This window comes from Lynx canadensis, chromosome C1 (genome assembly GCF_007474595.2).
Source record: "Lynx canadensis isolate LIC74 chromosome C1, mLynCan4.pri.v2, whole genome shotgun sequence".
Lineage (NCBI taxonomy): Eukaryota > Metazoa > Chordata > Mammalia > Carnivora > Felidae > Lynx > Lynx canadensis.
This window is the reverse complement of record NC_044310.1, coordinates 199,340,079-199,357,850: the sequence shown is the minus strand read 5'-3', so window position 1 is coordinate 199,357,850 and position 17,772 is coordinate 199,340,079. Positions and strand designations below refer to the sequence as shown.

At 36.9% G+C, this 17,772-nt stretch overlaps 1 protein-coding gene across 1 annotated transcript in view; it reads left to right on the top strand.

The window, feature by feature from the left end:
- Positions 1-17,772, top strand: part of ABCA12 (ATP binding cassette subfamily A member 12) — a 176,698-nt gene that overhangs the window by 58,696 nt on the left and 100,230 nt on the right. Inside the window, exons 4-6 of the mRNA XM_030325633.1 lie at positions 9,577-9,668; positions 12,805-12,902; positions 16,252-16,437. Coding sequence (XP_030181493.1) covers positions 9,577-9,668; positions 12,805-12,902; positions 16,252-16,437 — 376 coding nt within the window. The remainder of the gene's footprint in view (positions 1-9,576; positions 9,669-12,804; positions 12,903-16,251; positions 16,438-17,772) is intronic.

The following is a 17,772-nucleotide window of genomic DNA, read 5'->3' as shown; positions in this document are numbered from 1 at the left end:
GAATATAAGGTAAGTGGAAGTAGAACAGATATGTGTCCTCATTTGACTGTACAGATGATGTGAGATGTATGGGTTTCACATTGTATTAATTTCAGAGCAATTTATAGGTATGTTGTAATCATTTTAGAATCATTTGTTCATGTTAAAATAAAGGGTTAAAATTTTATTTCTCAAAAAGCAAAGTGGGAGGATTTCTTAGCTGCCATGCAGGCAAAATTATTAATTTATTGAGTAAGAATGTATTGAATACGTACCACATGCCGGAGATGATGCAATTCACTGCAGATATGAACGTGAATAAGGCACATCCTATGCTCTACACAAACTTACAATCAAGTGAGAGAAAGAGCGAGACAGGCAAATAGGTAAATTACCATATTACATGGTAAATGTGATGAGCGTTTGTTTGGGTCTCACTGGGCCCAGAACATGAGACAACAAAAGGGGAATAGTTACAACAGGTACTTGAAGACATTGTTTTTGCCTGAGGAATATGGATCTAGGAAGATATATTGGAATATATCTTGGAGATATATATATGATTGTAATAGAGAGAGGTTTGGGTAGGGCAATGTCAGGAGGGTTCTCCGGAGGCCTTAAGGGTGTGATCATTAAGGGCAGATAGAGTGGTGGATACCAGACTGGAGGAAGCTGTGTTTGAGTTAGGCCATAGAGAAAGAATCCCAGAATTTAATGAAAGAGAGAAATAAATAGAGGCCCTTCCATAGCTTAGAAGAATAGGCAAATAGTGATGGAAAAATTTATAACTTCCCTTGTAGTGCTGCCAAATTAATCAACTTGTTTCAGGACTAGGACTAGGTAGAACATAATCTGTGTAGTGTCACCTGGAAGATACTGTGCTGTTATCTCCCTCATACTCTATATGTTTCTTATACACATCTACTCACTAAGACATTTCCTCATCTGCCTGTCATAGTGCCTTTAACAGCTTCTGGATAGGTACTAGTTCGGATATATATTGTATCTCCAGAGTCCCTCCTAAGCATATAAAAGTATCCTAGGGCAGAGGAACATATTAAGACATTTGAAAATTTTAACGTCTTAACTGGTATAGATTGTTGGATTGGTTAGTGGTCCACTTAGAAAAGATGTCCATTTTAAACATGGGCAGGTAGGGATTGTATCTGCAGCACGGACAGCCCTGAAAGAATGAACGTTAGAATGAAATTGAAGAAAACAGTGAAAAAAATTAAGATTTTCCTGTGAATGACATCAGCTTGGGGGTAGCCAGGAAGGAAAGCTGTGTCAAGTCACTGCGGGGGGCCTCACTGCCATACAGTGTCCTTATTTATAATTAAAAGTCAATAATGAATGTCTTCTGAAGCTGGGATCAGGATTGGCCTAGAGCACATCTCACATCTTCTTTCCAGGTGTCACTATATACCTGTGTGATCATTCTGGGGACAAAAGGGAAAAAATATAAAAAGTTTAACTAACCCTTAGAAGCAAAAAAGAATGTCAGAATTTTCTTTCTAGGACTTGCCATATGTGGCTTCCCTGAAAGCAGTTCTTTTTATAGACAAAATTTACCATGGTGCACATGGATACCACCTACACAGGTAATCTTCCCCACTCACAGGAAATAGACATCCAGTATGAGCGCATAAATTCTACCATTATGATGATATCTATAAATGTGGCATTTCACAAATGTAACTGTTGGTAGACATGTCTGAGAAGACGTAAAATCTACTCTGGGCCTAGTTTCCCTTCCAGTATCTTAAATTTAACATTTTGAGTCTGAGATATTTCTTTTATTGAATTCCATTCCAAAACAGGGACCTATAAATGCCACTGAGGTAGAATCTACTTCATCAGCATCATAGAGGAGAATCCCTTAGCCATCTCCATGGTACTGTACAAATGTCTGGGTCCCAGAAAAGGTGGTTAACTGATACCATGGGCCACTTGCAAATTTAATTCAGGCTTTCTTGCCCCACTTAGAGAGTTGGATTTTCTGGACTCAGGTGAGCCTGTGTGCTGGATTCAGGGGACTTCTAAGTTTTGCGTTTGCTTTAATATTCTTCCCAGAGATACCCAGTATGAGATAGATTCTCTGAGGCTTCCTCAAAGCTTTTGGAGTTCTTGAATGGGATTTTTAAGTCTCCTGAGTTCATCATAGAGGGTGGGAATGGGGATGAGTCATCACAGAATAAATTCACTTATCTGTAATAGCCTGTTGGAGGGTTTCTCAATGTCAGAACTATTCCTACTTGGGGCCGGATAATTCTTTGTTGTGCTGTCATTATAGGATGGTCAGCAGCATCCCTACCCTTTACCCACTAGATGACCATAGCACCATGCCCTCTAGTTGTGACAGCCAAAAACTATGTCTTTAATCATTGCCAAATATCTGCTGGGAGGGGGGCCAAAATGGCCCCAGTTGAGAACCACTGGTCTAGTGGAAAGGTAAAGGATAAATTTTAAGGTAGCAAGGTATTTATATTAAGGTTGTGATTCAAGGATCTTACTCTATAAGAAACACAAATTATATCTCTCATTTTAGCAGCCCCTATCATGTGTTATTGTCCCCTGTACATGTCCTTACCTAGCTAATATTATTAGTGTATTATAATCCGAGGTCTTTATTTGACTATTCCATTATGTTAGTGGGAGTTTAATAAATATTGGTGAATTAATCAATGAACATGGTAGGTACAGTGCATGATTATACATTGTTGTCTGCCACGCCATTCCTGAGTGTTTTCTCTTTTTTCTTTTTTTTTTTTGTCTTTTTTTAAATTATTATTATTTTTTAATTTACATCCAAATTAGTTAGCATATAGTGCAACAATTATTTCAGGAGTAGATTCCTTAGTGCCCCTTACCCATTTAGCCCATCCCCCATCCCACAACCACTCCAGTAACCCTCAGTTTATTCTCCATACTTCTGTTTTGTCCCCCTCCCTGTTTTTATATTATTTTTGTTTCCCTTCCCTTATGTTCATCTGTTTTGTCTCTTAAAGTCCTCATATGAGTGAAGTCATATGATTTTTTTACTTTCTCTGACTAATTTCACTTAGCATAATACCCTCCAGTTCCATCCATAGTTGCAAATGGCAAGATTTCATTCTTTTTGATTGCCAAGTAATACTCCATTATGTATGTATGTATGTATGTATGTATGTGTGTATATATATATATGTATATATATATATATATATATATATATATATACACACCACATTTTCTTTATCCATTCATCCATTGATAGACATTTGGGCTCTTTCCATACTTTGGCTGTTGTTGATAGTCCTGCTGTAAACATTGGGGTGCATGTGTCCCTTCGAAACAGCACACCTGTATCCCTTGGATAAATGCCTAGTAGTGCAATTGCTGGGTCATAAGGTAGTTCTATTTTTAGTTTTTTGAGGAACCTCCATACTGTTTTCCGGGTGGCTGCACCAGCTTTCATTGCCACCAACAATGCAAAAGAGATCCTCTTTCTCCATATCCTCGCCAACATCTGTTGTTGCCTGAGTTGTTAATGTGAGCCATTCTGAAGGGTGTCAGGTGGTATCTCACTGTGGTTTTGATTTGTATTTCCCTGATGATGAGTGATGTTGAGCATTGTTTCATGTGTCGGTTGGCCATCTGGATGCCTTCTTTGGAGAAGTGTCTATTCATGACTTTTGCCCATTTCTTCACTGGATTATTTGTTTTTTGGGTGTTGAGTTTGGTAAGTTCTGTGTAGATATTGGATACTAACCCTTTATCTGATATGTCATTTGCAAATATCTTTTCCCATTCTGTCAGTTGCCTTTTAGTTTTGCTGATTGTTTCCTTCACTGTGTGAAGCTTTTTATTTTGATGACGTCCTTTTTAGCTTTTGTTTCCCTTGCCTCTGGAGATGTGTTGAGTAAGAAGTTGCTGTGGCCAAGATCAAAGAGGTTTTTGCCTCGAGGATTTTGATGGCTTCCTGTCTTACATTGAGATCTTTCATCCATTTTGAGTTTACTTTTGCGAATGGCGTAAGAAAGTGGCCCAGGTTCATTCTTCTGCATGTCGCTGTCCAGTTCTCCCAGCACCACTTGCTGAAGAGACTGTCTTTATTCCATCGGATATTCTTTCCTGCTTTGTCAAAGATTAGTTGGCCATATGTTTGTGGGTCCATTTCTGGGTTCTCTATTCTGTTCCATTGATCTGAGTGTCTGTTTCTGTTCCAGCACCATACTGTCTTAATGATTACAGCTTTGTAGTATAGCTTGAAGTCTGGGATTGTGATGCCTCCCACTTTGGTTTTCTTTTTCAAGATTGCTTTGGCTATTCTGGATCTTTTCTTCTTCCATACAAATTTTAGGATTATTTTTCTAGCTCTGTGAAGAATGTTGGTGTTATTTTGATAGGGATTGCATTGAATATGTAGATTGCTTTGGGTAGTATCGATATTTTAACAATATTTGTTCTTCCTATCCAGGAGCATGGAATCTTTTTCTTTTTTTTTTTTTTTTTTTTTTTTTGTGTGTGTGTGTCTTCTTCAATTTCTTTCATAAGCTTTCTATAGTTTTCAGTGTATAGATTTTTCACCTCTTTGGTTAGATTTATTCCTAGGTATTTTATGGGTTTTGGTGCAACTGTAAATGGGATCGATTCCTTGATTTCTCTTTCTGTTGCTTCATTGTTGGTGTATAGGAATGCAACCGATTTCTGTGCATTGATTTTATATCCTGCGACTTTGCTGAATTCATGAATCAATTCTAGGAGTTTTTTGGTGGAATATTTTGGGTTTTCCATAAAGGGTATCATGTCATCTGCAAAGAGTGAAACTTTGACCTCCTCCTGGCCGATTTTGGATGCCTTTTATTTCTTTGTGTTGTCTGATCACAGAGGCTAAGACTTCCAATACTATGTTGAATAACAGTGGCAAGAGTGGACATCCCTGTCTTGTTCCTGACCTTAGGGGGAAAGCTCTCAGTTTTTCCCCATTGAGGATGATATTAGCGTTGGGTCATTCATATATGGCTTTTATGATCTCAAGATATGCTCCTTCTATCCCTACTTTCTTGAGGTTTTTTATCAAGAGAGGATGCTCTATTTTGTCAAATGCTTTCTCTGCATCTATTGAGAGGATCCTATGGTTCTTGTTCTTTCTTTTATTGATGTGATGTATCATGTTAATTGTTTTGCAGATATTGAATCAGCCCTACATCCCAGGTATAAATCCCACTTGGTCGTGGTGAATAATTTTTTTAATATATTGTTGGATCCAGTTGGCTAATATCTTGCTGAGGATTTTTGCATCCATGTTCATCAGGGAAATTGGTCTATAGTTCTCCTTTTTAGTGGGGTCTCTGTCTGGTTTTGGAATCAAGGTAATGGAGGATTCATAGAAAGAGTTTGGAAGTTTTCCTTCCATTTCTATTTTTTAGAACAGCTTCAAGAGAATGGGTGTTAACTCTTCCTTACATGTTGGGTAGAATTCCCCTGGAAAGCCATCTGGCCCTGGACTCTTGTTTTTTGGCAGATTTTTGATTACTCATTCGATTTCCTTACTGGTTATGGGTCTGTTCAAATTTTCTATTTCTTCCTGTTTCAGTTTTGGTAGTGTATATGTTTCTAGGAATGTATCCATTTCTTCCAGATTGCCCATTTGTTGGCATATAATTGCTCATAATATTCTCTTATTATTGTTTTTATTGCTGCTATGTTGGTTGTGATCTCTCCTCTTTCATTCTTGATTTTATTTATTTGGGTCCTTTCCTTTTTGTTTTTGATCAAACTGGCTAGTGGTTTCTCAATTTTGTTAATTCTTTCAAAGAACCAGTTTCTGGTTTCATTGATCTGTTCTACTATTTTTTTGGTTTCGATAACATTCATTTCTGCTCTAATCTTTATTATTTCCTGTCTTCTGCTGTTTTTGGGTTTTATTTGCTGTTCTTTTTCCAGCTCCTTAAGGCATAAGGTTAGGTTGTGTATCTGACATCTTTCTTCTTTCTTTAGGAAGGCCTGGATTGCTATATGCTTTCCTCTTATGACTGCCTTTGCTGCATCCCAGAGGTTTTGGGTTGTGGTGTTATCATTTTCATTGGCTTCCATATACTTTTTAATTTCCTCTTTAACGTCTTGATTAACCCATTCATTCTTTAGTAGGATGTTCTTCAGTCTCCAAGTATTTGTTACCTTTCCATATTTTTTCTTGTGGTTGGTTTCGAGTTTCATCACGTTGTGGTTTGAAAATATGCACGGTATGATCTTGATCTTTTTGTACTTACTTAGGCCTGATTTGTGTCCCAGGATATGGTCTATTCTGGAGAATGTTCCATGTGCACTGGAGAAGAATGTATATTCTGCTGCTTTAGGATGAAATGTTCTGAATGTATCTGTTAAGTCCTTCTGGTCCAGTGTGTCATTCAAAGCCATTGTTTTCCTTATTGATTGTTTGATTAGATGATCTGTCCATTGGTGTGAGTGGGGTGTTGAAGTCTCCTATTATTATGGTATTACTATCGATGAGTTTGTGTTTGTGATTAATTGAGTTATATATTTAGGTGCTTCCACAGTTGGCACATAAATGTTTACAGTTGTTAGGTCTTCTTGGTGGATAGGCCCCTTGATTATGATATAATGCCCTTCTGCATCTCTTGTTACAGTCTTTATTTTAAAGTCTAGATTGTCTGATATAAATATGACTACTCCAGCTTCCTTTTGTTGCCCGTTAGCATGATAGATGGTTCTCCATCCCCTTATTTTCAATCTGAAGCTGTCTTTAGGTCTAAAGTGGGTCACTTGTAAACAGCATATAGATGGATCTTGTTTTCTTATCCATTCTGTAACCCTATTTCTTTTGATTGGAGCATTGAGTCCACTGACATTTAGAGTGAGCACTGAAAGATATGAATTTATTGCCATTATGATGCTTGTAGGGTGTTTTCTCTTTTAAGGACAGACACAGGTATGCAACAATGGAGGGAAAGCTAAGCTATTAAAAACAAACAAACAAACAAAAATAACACATTTTCCTTAGCTATCTGTTCTTCTATTTAAAAAAAAATTAATGTTTATTTATTTTTAAGAGACAGAGACAGAGTATGAGTGGGCAGTGGGCAGAGAGAGAGGGAGATACAGAATCTGAAGCAGGCTCCAGGCTCTGAGCTGTCAGTACAGAGCCCCATGTGGGGCTTGAACCCAGAGACCATGAGATCATGATCTGAGCCAAAGTTGGATGCTTAACGAACTGAGCCACCTAAGTGCCCCTTGTGGTTTCCATTTGAAGAGCTTAAAGACAATAGTTTTTTGTGCAGTGGCAATGGACATATGCTATCACACCACATTTTGTAAATGCAAAATAAAACTGGGAGGAATTTGCAGGCAGTTGAACAGCAAAGCCCACATGATATCCTGATCTCTCACCCCAACAAAAAGGCAAACCAAGGCCACATACAGGAAAGGGACCACCTCCCCACTCCTGTAATATGGAATGGGTGGTGACCATGTAACCACGGGTACTTCCTGATCAAGGACAGGTCCTATTAGGAGAGAAGCATCTGTAGTTCCTTGTCTGGAAGCTGCCATTTTATTGTTGAGCAAATGCAGACTTGCTGAGCCAGAGGCTTGCTGGGAAGGGGATGAGCTTTTTTTCTTTGGTCTTTAAAGAATATTTGAAGGAGTAGTTTTAGGACCCTTCTCTGAATGTGGGAAGATGGGCAAAGTGTCCTCTGTCTCTTAACTTACATTTTCTTTGTTTCCTATCACCTCTTCTTCTGGTTTTCTTTCCAGCTCTCCTTTATTATTCAGTCTCTGTTTTCTCTTGCTTCCTGTTTGCTCATGTTGATCTTTGTCATTCTCCTTTTGGTTTTTGTTGCTGTCCCTATTCCTTAAAATTTTTATGAAGGTAGTTTTCCCCTTTATTTTCAAAATGTGTTGATATTCAATAGTCCTCCTTATAGCATTTCAAGCTGAACTAAAAAAAAATGTTGAGAAAAAGAAAAGTGAACCTGACTTTCTCAAACTTTCTAAAACTTCTGTTTGAGAGAAGGGAAAAGGTACAGGTCAATTCTTATTTTTATCTGAGCAGTTTTCCCATCCAAATAGTCAGCATAAGGAATGTAAAAAGATTTTGGGGAATACAGTCATGGTCATGAATAATTCAAATATACATTAAGAATGCAGAACTTTTGGAGCAACCAGTGCATTTTATAGAGAATATTGGAAAAACACTAGGGAATGAAAACAAATATCACCTCTTCTTACCATTTTTACTAAAAGGACACACTAAAAAAGAAAAAAAAAAACAGATTTTTTTCCCAATTATAAATCACAATGTACCCTGGAACCATGATTCAGATCTTGTTTCTAAAAAGGAAGTTAAATTGAAATCTCAACCGTAAGTGGAACTTCTTGCTTTTTCACTATTATATTTTTATATCCGTCCTTATGTATCTTAAGTAAGCTTTTTTATAAACAAGTACACAAAGTTCACCAACTTTTAGGAATTCCAAAAAGTGTTCACATCCAGGCATCGGACTGATTTTAGTCTTGAAATACGTACGTTTATTTTGGACACTTAGTTTAGATATATCATGTTTTCCAGAAAGTATGATTATCTCCATTTTAATAATCAACTAAAAAGGAAGTGAATTTTTAAAAAGAAGGTTCCTAAAGGTCCAGTAATGTTTCCTTCCCAAAGCTACTGTGACCATGATAATGCAGGGATTCCTGGCACCACAATGCTATGTTGCCGCGTTGATGCATCCAGTACAATAAAAAGTCTACTTACATCATCATACATTCCTTTAACACCTGGGGCCACCTGTAATGGCAACAGCCACAGAGCTTGGCACAGACTAGACACTCAATAAAGGTGTGTTCTTTTCTTTCTTCCTTGAATCTTGTAAAGACATGTTTTCTTTCTTTTCTTTTCTTTTCTTTTCTTTTCTTTTCTTTTCTTATCTTTTCTTTTTTCTTTTCTTTCAAGGTTAACAAATAAGCATACCTTTGTTTCAGTCCCTGAAGCACAAGCATCCTTGAGCTCTCATCTCTTTGGAATCCCTCATCTTTTTAAATGAAATGTATATATATATATATGATCATATAGATATATCTATATGATCTATATGAAGCACAAGCATCCTTGAGCTCTCATCTCTTTGGAATCCCTCATCTTTTTAAATGAAATGTATATATATATATATATATATATATATATATATATGTGATCATATAGATATATCTATATGATCTATATGATATAATATCATATAGATCATATAGATATATATGATCATATAGATCATCTATATGATATATATATGTATCATAATTATTTCCAATATTTAACTCTAATATCTTTTAAAAATAATTTCCTTTTTACAAGATAAAAGTAAAAATAACTAAACATCATCCAGGCCATTTTGTCTGAATAAAAATTTACCTTGTAGGAGAGCGACTATATTCATTGGTGTGTGGTTAGGTGAGTTCTTCCATTACAATCCTAGAAAGTAAATTAAAAATTTGAAAGTCCTTGGAGAGCCCTGGTATCTGCCACATAATACATTGCTGTAACTAACTGAAATTAATGTGGGTGAAGTTATAGAGTTCTTGCTTTTTCTTCTCTAGTGAAATTCTGAGAAAGTCATCCAACCTGGAGAAGGACAGCAATTTATCACTCCAGAGCACCAAAGTTCCAGAAAGAAGGCACACATCACCGGGTAAGCTATTCTCTTCTCTCGAGTTTAGAGCAGGCCTTTTGGAACAGCCAGCAAGGTCTAATCTTTGAAAGGGTTATACTTTTAACTTTTCAAACAGAGATGGAATGCCTAGAATATTCCTCAGAGAATATTCCTAAATGTTCCTTAAGGTTGCCTGAGTGTGGCAGTGCAATTATGCAAAGTTCTTGAGATAATTGGAAATTAAGTTCTTACTAAAATACTTTCTAGGAGCAAAAGCCTAGATGGTGCTAAATATGATGTTGAGAATTGCTCACTTTCCCAGAATCGGTTAGGGACTGTAGTTGTCTGCAATTAGATGATGCTGGGATGGTTAGAAAGCCCAGTAATAAAAAATTACCATTTGCAACCACATGGGTGGACCTAGAAGGTATAACACTAAGTGAAATAAGTCAGTCAGAGAAAGACACATGCCAAATGATTTCACTCCTATATGGAATTTGAGAAACAAAACAAGTGAGCAAATAAGGAAAAAGGAGACAAACCAGAAACCTTTCTTAAATACAGAGAACAAACTGATGGTTGCCAGAGGGTGGTGAGTGGGGGAAGGGGTGAAATAGATAAAGATCACTTACCTGATGAGCACTGAGTAATGTATGTAAGTATTGAATCACTCTATTGTACACCTGAAACTAATATAATACTCTATGTTAATTTCATTTCAATTTAAAACAAAGAAAGAATTTATTGGATGAAGTCTTGAAAATTTGCCCAAACTGTTCATTTCACAGATGAGGAATATGAGGCCGGACCAAGTTCTATGCCCTGTCTATGCCCATCCAGCAGACCTGCTACTAGAGCAGCAGTCAAGCCAGGACTCTTTCCACTCCACCCTTGTTCCTCCCCAGCAGTGCTCAGTATCAGTCTTTCAGCGGGACTGTGTGCTTCCTTTACAGCTGCGCCAGGGGCCCTCCCAGTTTAGTGTGCAGAAAACCTTCTGGCTGAACTACCTGAGCCTTACACCAAGTAATTCTGATGCAGATTGCCTTAAGAAACTCACTAGAAGCCATAAATCGCTGATAAACTCTCAAAAAAGCAGGACTATTTTATATTCGTTTGACAAATATTTATAGGATGCCCACTATCATGTAAGCTCGGTCCTATGTCCTGGGGATATATTAGTGAACAAAACAAAGATTCCTGTATGTTTGGAACATGATTGGTGCTCTGAAAAAAAAAAAAAAGTACCTTTAAAAATGCCATGGAATATTTAAGATTCTATAACATTGTGTAAATTGGTACAGCCACTGTGGAAAACAGTATGGAGGTTCCTTAAAAAATTAAAAACAGAAATACCACATTATCCTATAATTCCGCTACTGGGTATTTACTCAAATAAAATGATATGCTAATTTGAAAAGATATATGCACCCCTGTGTTTATTGCAGCACTATTTACAATAGCCAAGACATGGGAACAACCAAAGTGTTCAGTAGATACATGAATAAAGATATGGTGTACGCACACACACACATGCATGCACACACACAGATATATATACACACTGGAATATTATGCTACCATAAAAAAGGATAAGTAAGATCTTTCCATTTGCAATAACATGGCTGGACATAGAGGGTATTATGCTAAGTGAAATAAGCCATAAGATTTCACTCATAAGTGGAACCTAAAAAACAAAACAAAATAAAACTAATGAATAAACAGACAAAAAGAACTAAACCGATAAAGACAGGTTACCAGACAGATCACCAGACAGATTGCCAGAGGGAAGGGGGAGGGAGGACAGACAAAATGAGTGAAAGGGAGTGAGAGATACAGGCTTTCAGTTATGGAATAAACAAGTCACAGGAATAAAGGACACAGAACAGGAAATAGGGAATAAAATCAATGATGTTGTAATAGTGTTGTATGGTAACAGGCAATAACTACACTTGTGAGCATAGTATACCATATGGATTTGTTGAATCACTATGTTGTAGACCTAAAACTAATATAACCTTGTGTGTCAACTACCCCCCCAAAACAAACCAAACCAAACCAAACCAAAACAAAACAAAACAAAAAAACTATGGCATTAAATAACATTCCAATACAAGTTGATGAACCAAGTGAAAAAGGTCCTGTTGTGTTAATGTAGGAGGAGTACGATGGTGAGTGGTTCTGAGGAGTTAATGTTCTATCGTGAATGATCTGAGGGTATTTGGCTGAGTAGCTTAAAGCACAGTAGAAATAAGATTATAGTATTGTGGTCTAGTAGGCTTTGCTTTGCTCAGTAGCCACAGATTATGTCTCTTACCCTCTCCACTCATCTCACAAATGTATCGCCTGGTCCAGAGGAATCAGTTGGTAAATTCTTCAGCCCCACAGGCATTATAATAAAACGTAGGCCCTACTGATGATAGATCACTGGATTTTTGAATACTAAGATTCTTTGCTGTGAGGATAACTGTCTCTGTCTAAAACATATAAAAGGTAACATACTGGCTTACTGAACATCCATGCTATGGGGATGAACATAATCTTCTAGCTAATGCTCCTAACCCAGAACACCCCACCACATCGTAAATAGTACTAGATGAGGCTACTTTGAGAATTGCTTAATTAGAGTATACTGTAGTCTGGACTAATTGCTTCATCCCATTTATTTGATCTGAAATATCTTTCAGAAAACACTTTGGGGAGGAAGGAATTTATGATCCTAAGCAGATTTTAGCCTCCCAATTGAATAATTAAAAAGAAAACCATTATCACCAGATGTGCATTGGCAGATCCTTTGAACAGATGTTAGATATGATGGATCTGTGGAGCTCGTGGAGACACCTCAAATCCTCCAGGCCTGCACAGAAATGATGTACTTTATTAGGCAATAATATTGGTGATGAAGTTTAATGACATAAACTGGAATGAAAGCAAATGACATCTAAGCTGATTGGAAAAAACCCAAGAGCAGACCAAAACCATCACAATTTTATGTGAAAAAAAATAATGATGAAATCTGCTGTTTTACCAGTTCAAAATTTTCATGGAAGATGCATATTGAGCACATTCTTGCTTTGGGGTATATAAGGGCACAAGTGATATTTACGGATTCTTGTGTGAATCTGTCCATTTTTGTGTGTCTATTTAGAATGCTAATCTGTTCTTTTTTCTATTGCAGCCACAGTATTTCCCAGTACCAGTTCTAATTTGGAAAGTATGGGAACAGATACGTTCAATGGTAGTCAAATCCTTGCCCGAATCCTTGGTTTGGAAAAGGTAATTTCACTCAGTTTTGTAATGGACTGATAATAAATAGCAGTTGAACAAATACCTTAATAAAAGGAATTCCCAAACAGGAAGAGATTTGGGACACCCTACCATTTGGAGTAATATCTCAGGGAAATTCTTTTCTTAGGAGCTCTTCCATAAAAAGCTTAATTCTCAGGGCGCCTGAGTGGCTCAGTTGGTTAAGCATACAAATTCGGCTCAGGTCATGATCTCACGATCTGTGGGTTTGAGCCCTGCATTGGGCTCTGTGCTGACAGCTCAGATCCTGGAGCCTGCTTCATATTCTGTGTCTCCTTCTTTCTCTGCCCCTCTCCCACTTGCACTCTGTCTCTCTTTGTCTCTCAAAAATAAATAAACATTAAAAAAAAAAAAAAGCTTAATTCTCAGACATTCTGAATTCTTTAAGGTCTTGGACATTTATTTACTTCCCTGTTAAGTCCCTTAATCAAACTTAAGATTTTCCTTTAGTTAGAGATAGGGTGGCATTGCATATGATCTAATTTTCTGAAACAGGGAAGAAAAAAATGAATATGAAAGCATATGAAGCTCTAACACTCATTAAACTTGCTGCCTCATCCATACTGATCATGCCTTTGGAAAATTTGGAGCTATGGAAAATATCTCCCTGAAGTAGCAAAGTCCTTTTGCTTAGTGTAGTTTGGGGAGCTGACATATCTATCCCTTTGTTCAGCAGTCATTTATTTTAAGATTTCAGATGCAAAAAAAATAAGCATAATTTCTATCAGAGGCGTAAACTGGCAGCCTATGAGTTAAGTGTGTGTGTGCGCGTGTGTCTGCAGGTTTGTGTAGGGATATTAGGAAATTGAATTTGAACGCTTTTACACAGAACAGGTACTCTTCTGTTGACCACAGTCCCCACTTTTCCTTACTGTCTTTTATCCAGCCAGATTCATACATTTATTTGGCTAGCCCCTGTAGGCATTTGAGTCCTGCTTTATGTGCTCTTCAGACATCAAAAAGAGATCATTTTCAACATTTTCTAATAGACTTCTCTCTCTCTGTCTCTCTCTCACTGTCTCTGTCTCTGTCATACGCACATGTACACATATGCATTTTAAATAATATATTCATATTTTACGTAGATGTTTCTTCCATCTGGATGGAACATAGGATATAGCACATAACTTTGACTTTTATTCATATTCCAGTGATCATAACCTCTGCTGCTTAATATGTCTCTGTTAGTTACCCTTAAAAACATTCTGTATATGGGGCGCCTGGGTGGCGCAGTCGGTTAGGCGGCCGACTTCAGCCAGGTCACGATCTCGCGGTCCGTGAGTTCGAGCCCCGCGTCGGGCTCTGGGCTGATGGCTCAGAGCCTGGAGCCTGTTTCCGATTCTGTGTCTCCCTCTCTCTCTGCCCCTCCCCCATTCATGCTCTGTCTCTCGCTGTCCCAAAAATAAATAAACGTTGAAAAAAAAAAAAAAAAAACATTCTGTATAAATGAGGCATCTCAATAAACTGGTTTATGTAAATAAGCCAAAGGTTTACAACACAAAAAGGGATTCCAAGAAAGGCGCTACTACCCATCAGGACAATTCTGCCAGTGTTGGCTGAAATACAAGACTTTCCCATTTGGTTCAGTCTAGATTTTTTTTTTTTTTTTTAAATTTTTTTTTTTCAACGTTTTTTATTTATTTTTGGGACAGAGAGAGACAGAGCATGAACGGGGGAGGGGCAGAGAGAGAGGGAGACACAGAATCGGAAACAGGCTCCAGGCTCTGAGCCATCAGCCCAGAGCCCGACGCGGGGCTCGAACTCACAGACCGCGAGATCGTGACCTGGCTGAAGTCGGACGCTTAACCGACTGCGCCACCCAGGCGCCCCATGGTTCAGTCTAGATTTTGAAAGTCTAGTTTCAACAGTAATAATATTTGAGATACCTAAAGCACCCTATTTGTCATAAGAAGCCCCCAATATGCTCAGTTAATTCCAATGTAAACCCTCCCTAAATAGGGGAAAGTTATTTTATTCCATTTCTATTTCTTCCATATTGGTTCCTAGAAGCAAATAGTCTTGCATTGGATCAGCTAAATTCTTTAATATATAGAATAAAAATGCTATCCTCAAAAATACCGCCTTTTTGTGTTGAAACTCCAAAATTATTTTTCTCACATGGAATGAAATTTCAGAATTTTGTGAGGCAGCACAGAGTCATATATCCAGTGAAGATAAGTCAAAAATTGATTTTCTATGTATAGATACATATTTTTAGAGTAGTTGGAGCAAGGAAGGAATGTCAAAATCAGGATGATATGTTGATGCCTGTGTCAGCGATCTCTGTGATTCCTCTTTCTTTCTCTTTCCTGCTTTCTGCAACCCTTGCAAAAATGAGTAGAGAAATCATTTTGGAGTGAGTTTATGTGTAATGTTAAGAAAGAGATATGGATGAATGGCTCGAGGACTTGGCACTTATAGTATATCCTGGAATAAGTGGATCCTGTCTTGTTCCATTCACTTAGAAGTTGCGTCACTAGAGGGAAGAGTGTAGCTTCTGTGACATAATCTTAAGGGGACAATAAAGTTAATTGCCCCTCACCTAACAGGGTTCTAAGAATTAATTGTTAGGAAGGACCCATTAGATATTATAACTAATATAATTGGCTCTATAAAGACCTAAAAACCTAAAATGGTCAATGTGATCACTATTCTACCTACAATTAGTGCGCTGTCTGGTCTGTACTGTGAAATATATGAAGACTTAGAATGATTCCATTATAAAAATGCTTTCCACTTATTGCATCTGTTAATTATATACCTTTATGTGTTTTCATGCATATGTTTTCCTTTTCTCTTCATATGCATACTTCTTAAATGAAGTATTTCTTTCCATGTGAAATATAATCCATGTTTGTCCGCTTCACTAAAAACACTGTTTGTCTTGGACTCTGAAGCTCCCCCTCTTTGGAAGTCTTCCAGAGATCACAGCCACTTTCCCAGGAAGTGTCACAAAGAGGACACCTGAGTTTGCTGCTAAAAGCCCAGGAGAAACTCAGATTTTTACATCTGACGATTTTTGCGAGAAAAGACCTGGTGCATTTAGCTTCTCTGGTCAGAGACAGGAAATGAGTTCAGTTAAACAAGTCATATCTGAATCATGTAAATCACAACAGTGACAAGAATGGCCACATTCACACATTCTCTTGTAACTTGTAATAAATAAACCGAGTGTATTTTAGTGTTATTTGAATAGTAGCTATAATGCAGGACCTTAAAATGGCTATTATGAAAACAAGTCCATTTCCTTGAAGACAAGAATATTTCATATCTGTATGTACTGACATCATTATCCCACTCTTCTCTCACACATTTTTAGCTGTTAAAGCAAAATTCAACTTCAGAAGACATTCGGAGAGAACTGTGTGATAGCTATCCAGACTATATTGCCCATTATGCCTTCACTTGGACCACCCTAGGGAAAAACATTTTTAACAGATTTTGCCTATCCAATATGACCTTTTTAGAGTCTTCTCTTCATGAACTAACAAACCAATTCTCTCAGGTGAGTGTAAACATTTTAATTTGATCAAGACCTCTTAAACAATGAAAGGACATGTATTGTTTCCATTCTTGTATCCACAAGTAATTCAATTTGAGTGAAAGAGCAAGTCCATAGCCCACATGGACTGGGAAATATTGACTTGAATATGTGCTCACCCTTAGCATGAATTCCTCACACAGAGACTCACACACAGTATCTCATTCTAAGTAATATCTGCTTTCCATTGAAATGTTCAGGATTGAAATGATTTCCATGTTGAACCAAAAATATTGCATTTTGGTTAACGTAGACACATCTTTGTAGCTGGCTTTCCTCTATGGTGAATGAAGATTGTTTTCTCTTGAGATATTTAAGTAAGATTACTCAGGATGTCATATAAGTTTAATAATTAAACTACTGGAGCCATATAACTCTCAGAAGTTAGAGTAATGGGTGATCTTTTTAATTTTTCTCATTAACATGAAGCCTACTTTGAAAAAACTGATTTTTGATGAAACAATATATTCCTCTCCCCCAAAACATTGTACATTAGGGGTAAGGACTTTATACTGTAAAGTGGTAATGACCACTTTTATATGCTATTCTTACACTACGATGTGCAAATTTAACAAAACCCCACATATGGTGAAAGATCTCAAAAATATTCAGAATTTTCTTGAAATTTCATAAGCAAGAATAAATGATACATGTCCACTTCTGATATTTTCCTCTTGGTTCTCTGAATTTTATTGTAATTTTTGTTAAGTTTAGAATGCTTGAACTATCTTTAGTAATCTGAGTTTTCCAAATGAACTGGATTAGAGACAGTGTTATAATAACCCCAATCCAACTTAGAGCACTTAAAATGCTTTCTAAACAAATTCAGCAGTCATGTAGAGTAAAATGTGTGCTTAAGAATATATTGTTCAAAATCACATTCTCAGCATGAAAGAACTTCAATTACAACTGAACAAAAGCCTGACTTTACCAGTATGATTGAGTTTATTAAGAAAATTACTTTGGGTGGGAATATAATGAAAAAATACTTTACTTTGAAAGTACTACCTGGGTCCTATGATCCAGAACAAGACCAAAGGTCATGGTTTTTGTTATTTGTTTGCTTGTAAGATGTGATTATTATATATATTCATTTACTATATAAATCATTTATTATACTAAAGTTCCTGATATGGCAACAGAACATTGGAAATATTTTATTCCATTAAGTATGTATGTATGTGTAATTATAATAGTAAATATATATAGTTTTAAGGGTTCTGTACCCAAATAATAGAAAGTCTACTAATGGATATAGAGAAGATATATCTGTAACTTCTAAACCAGATACCCTTGGGA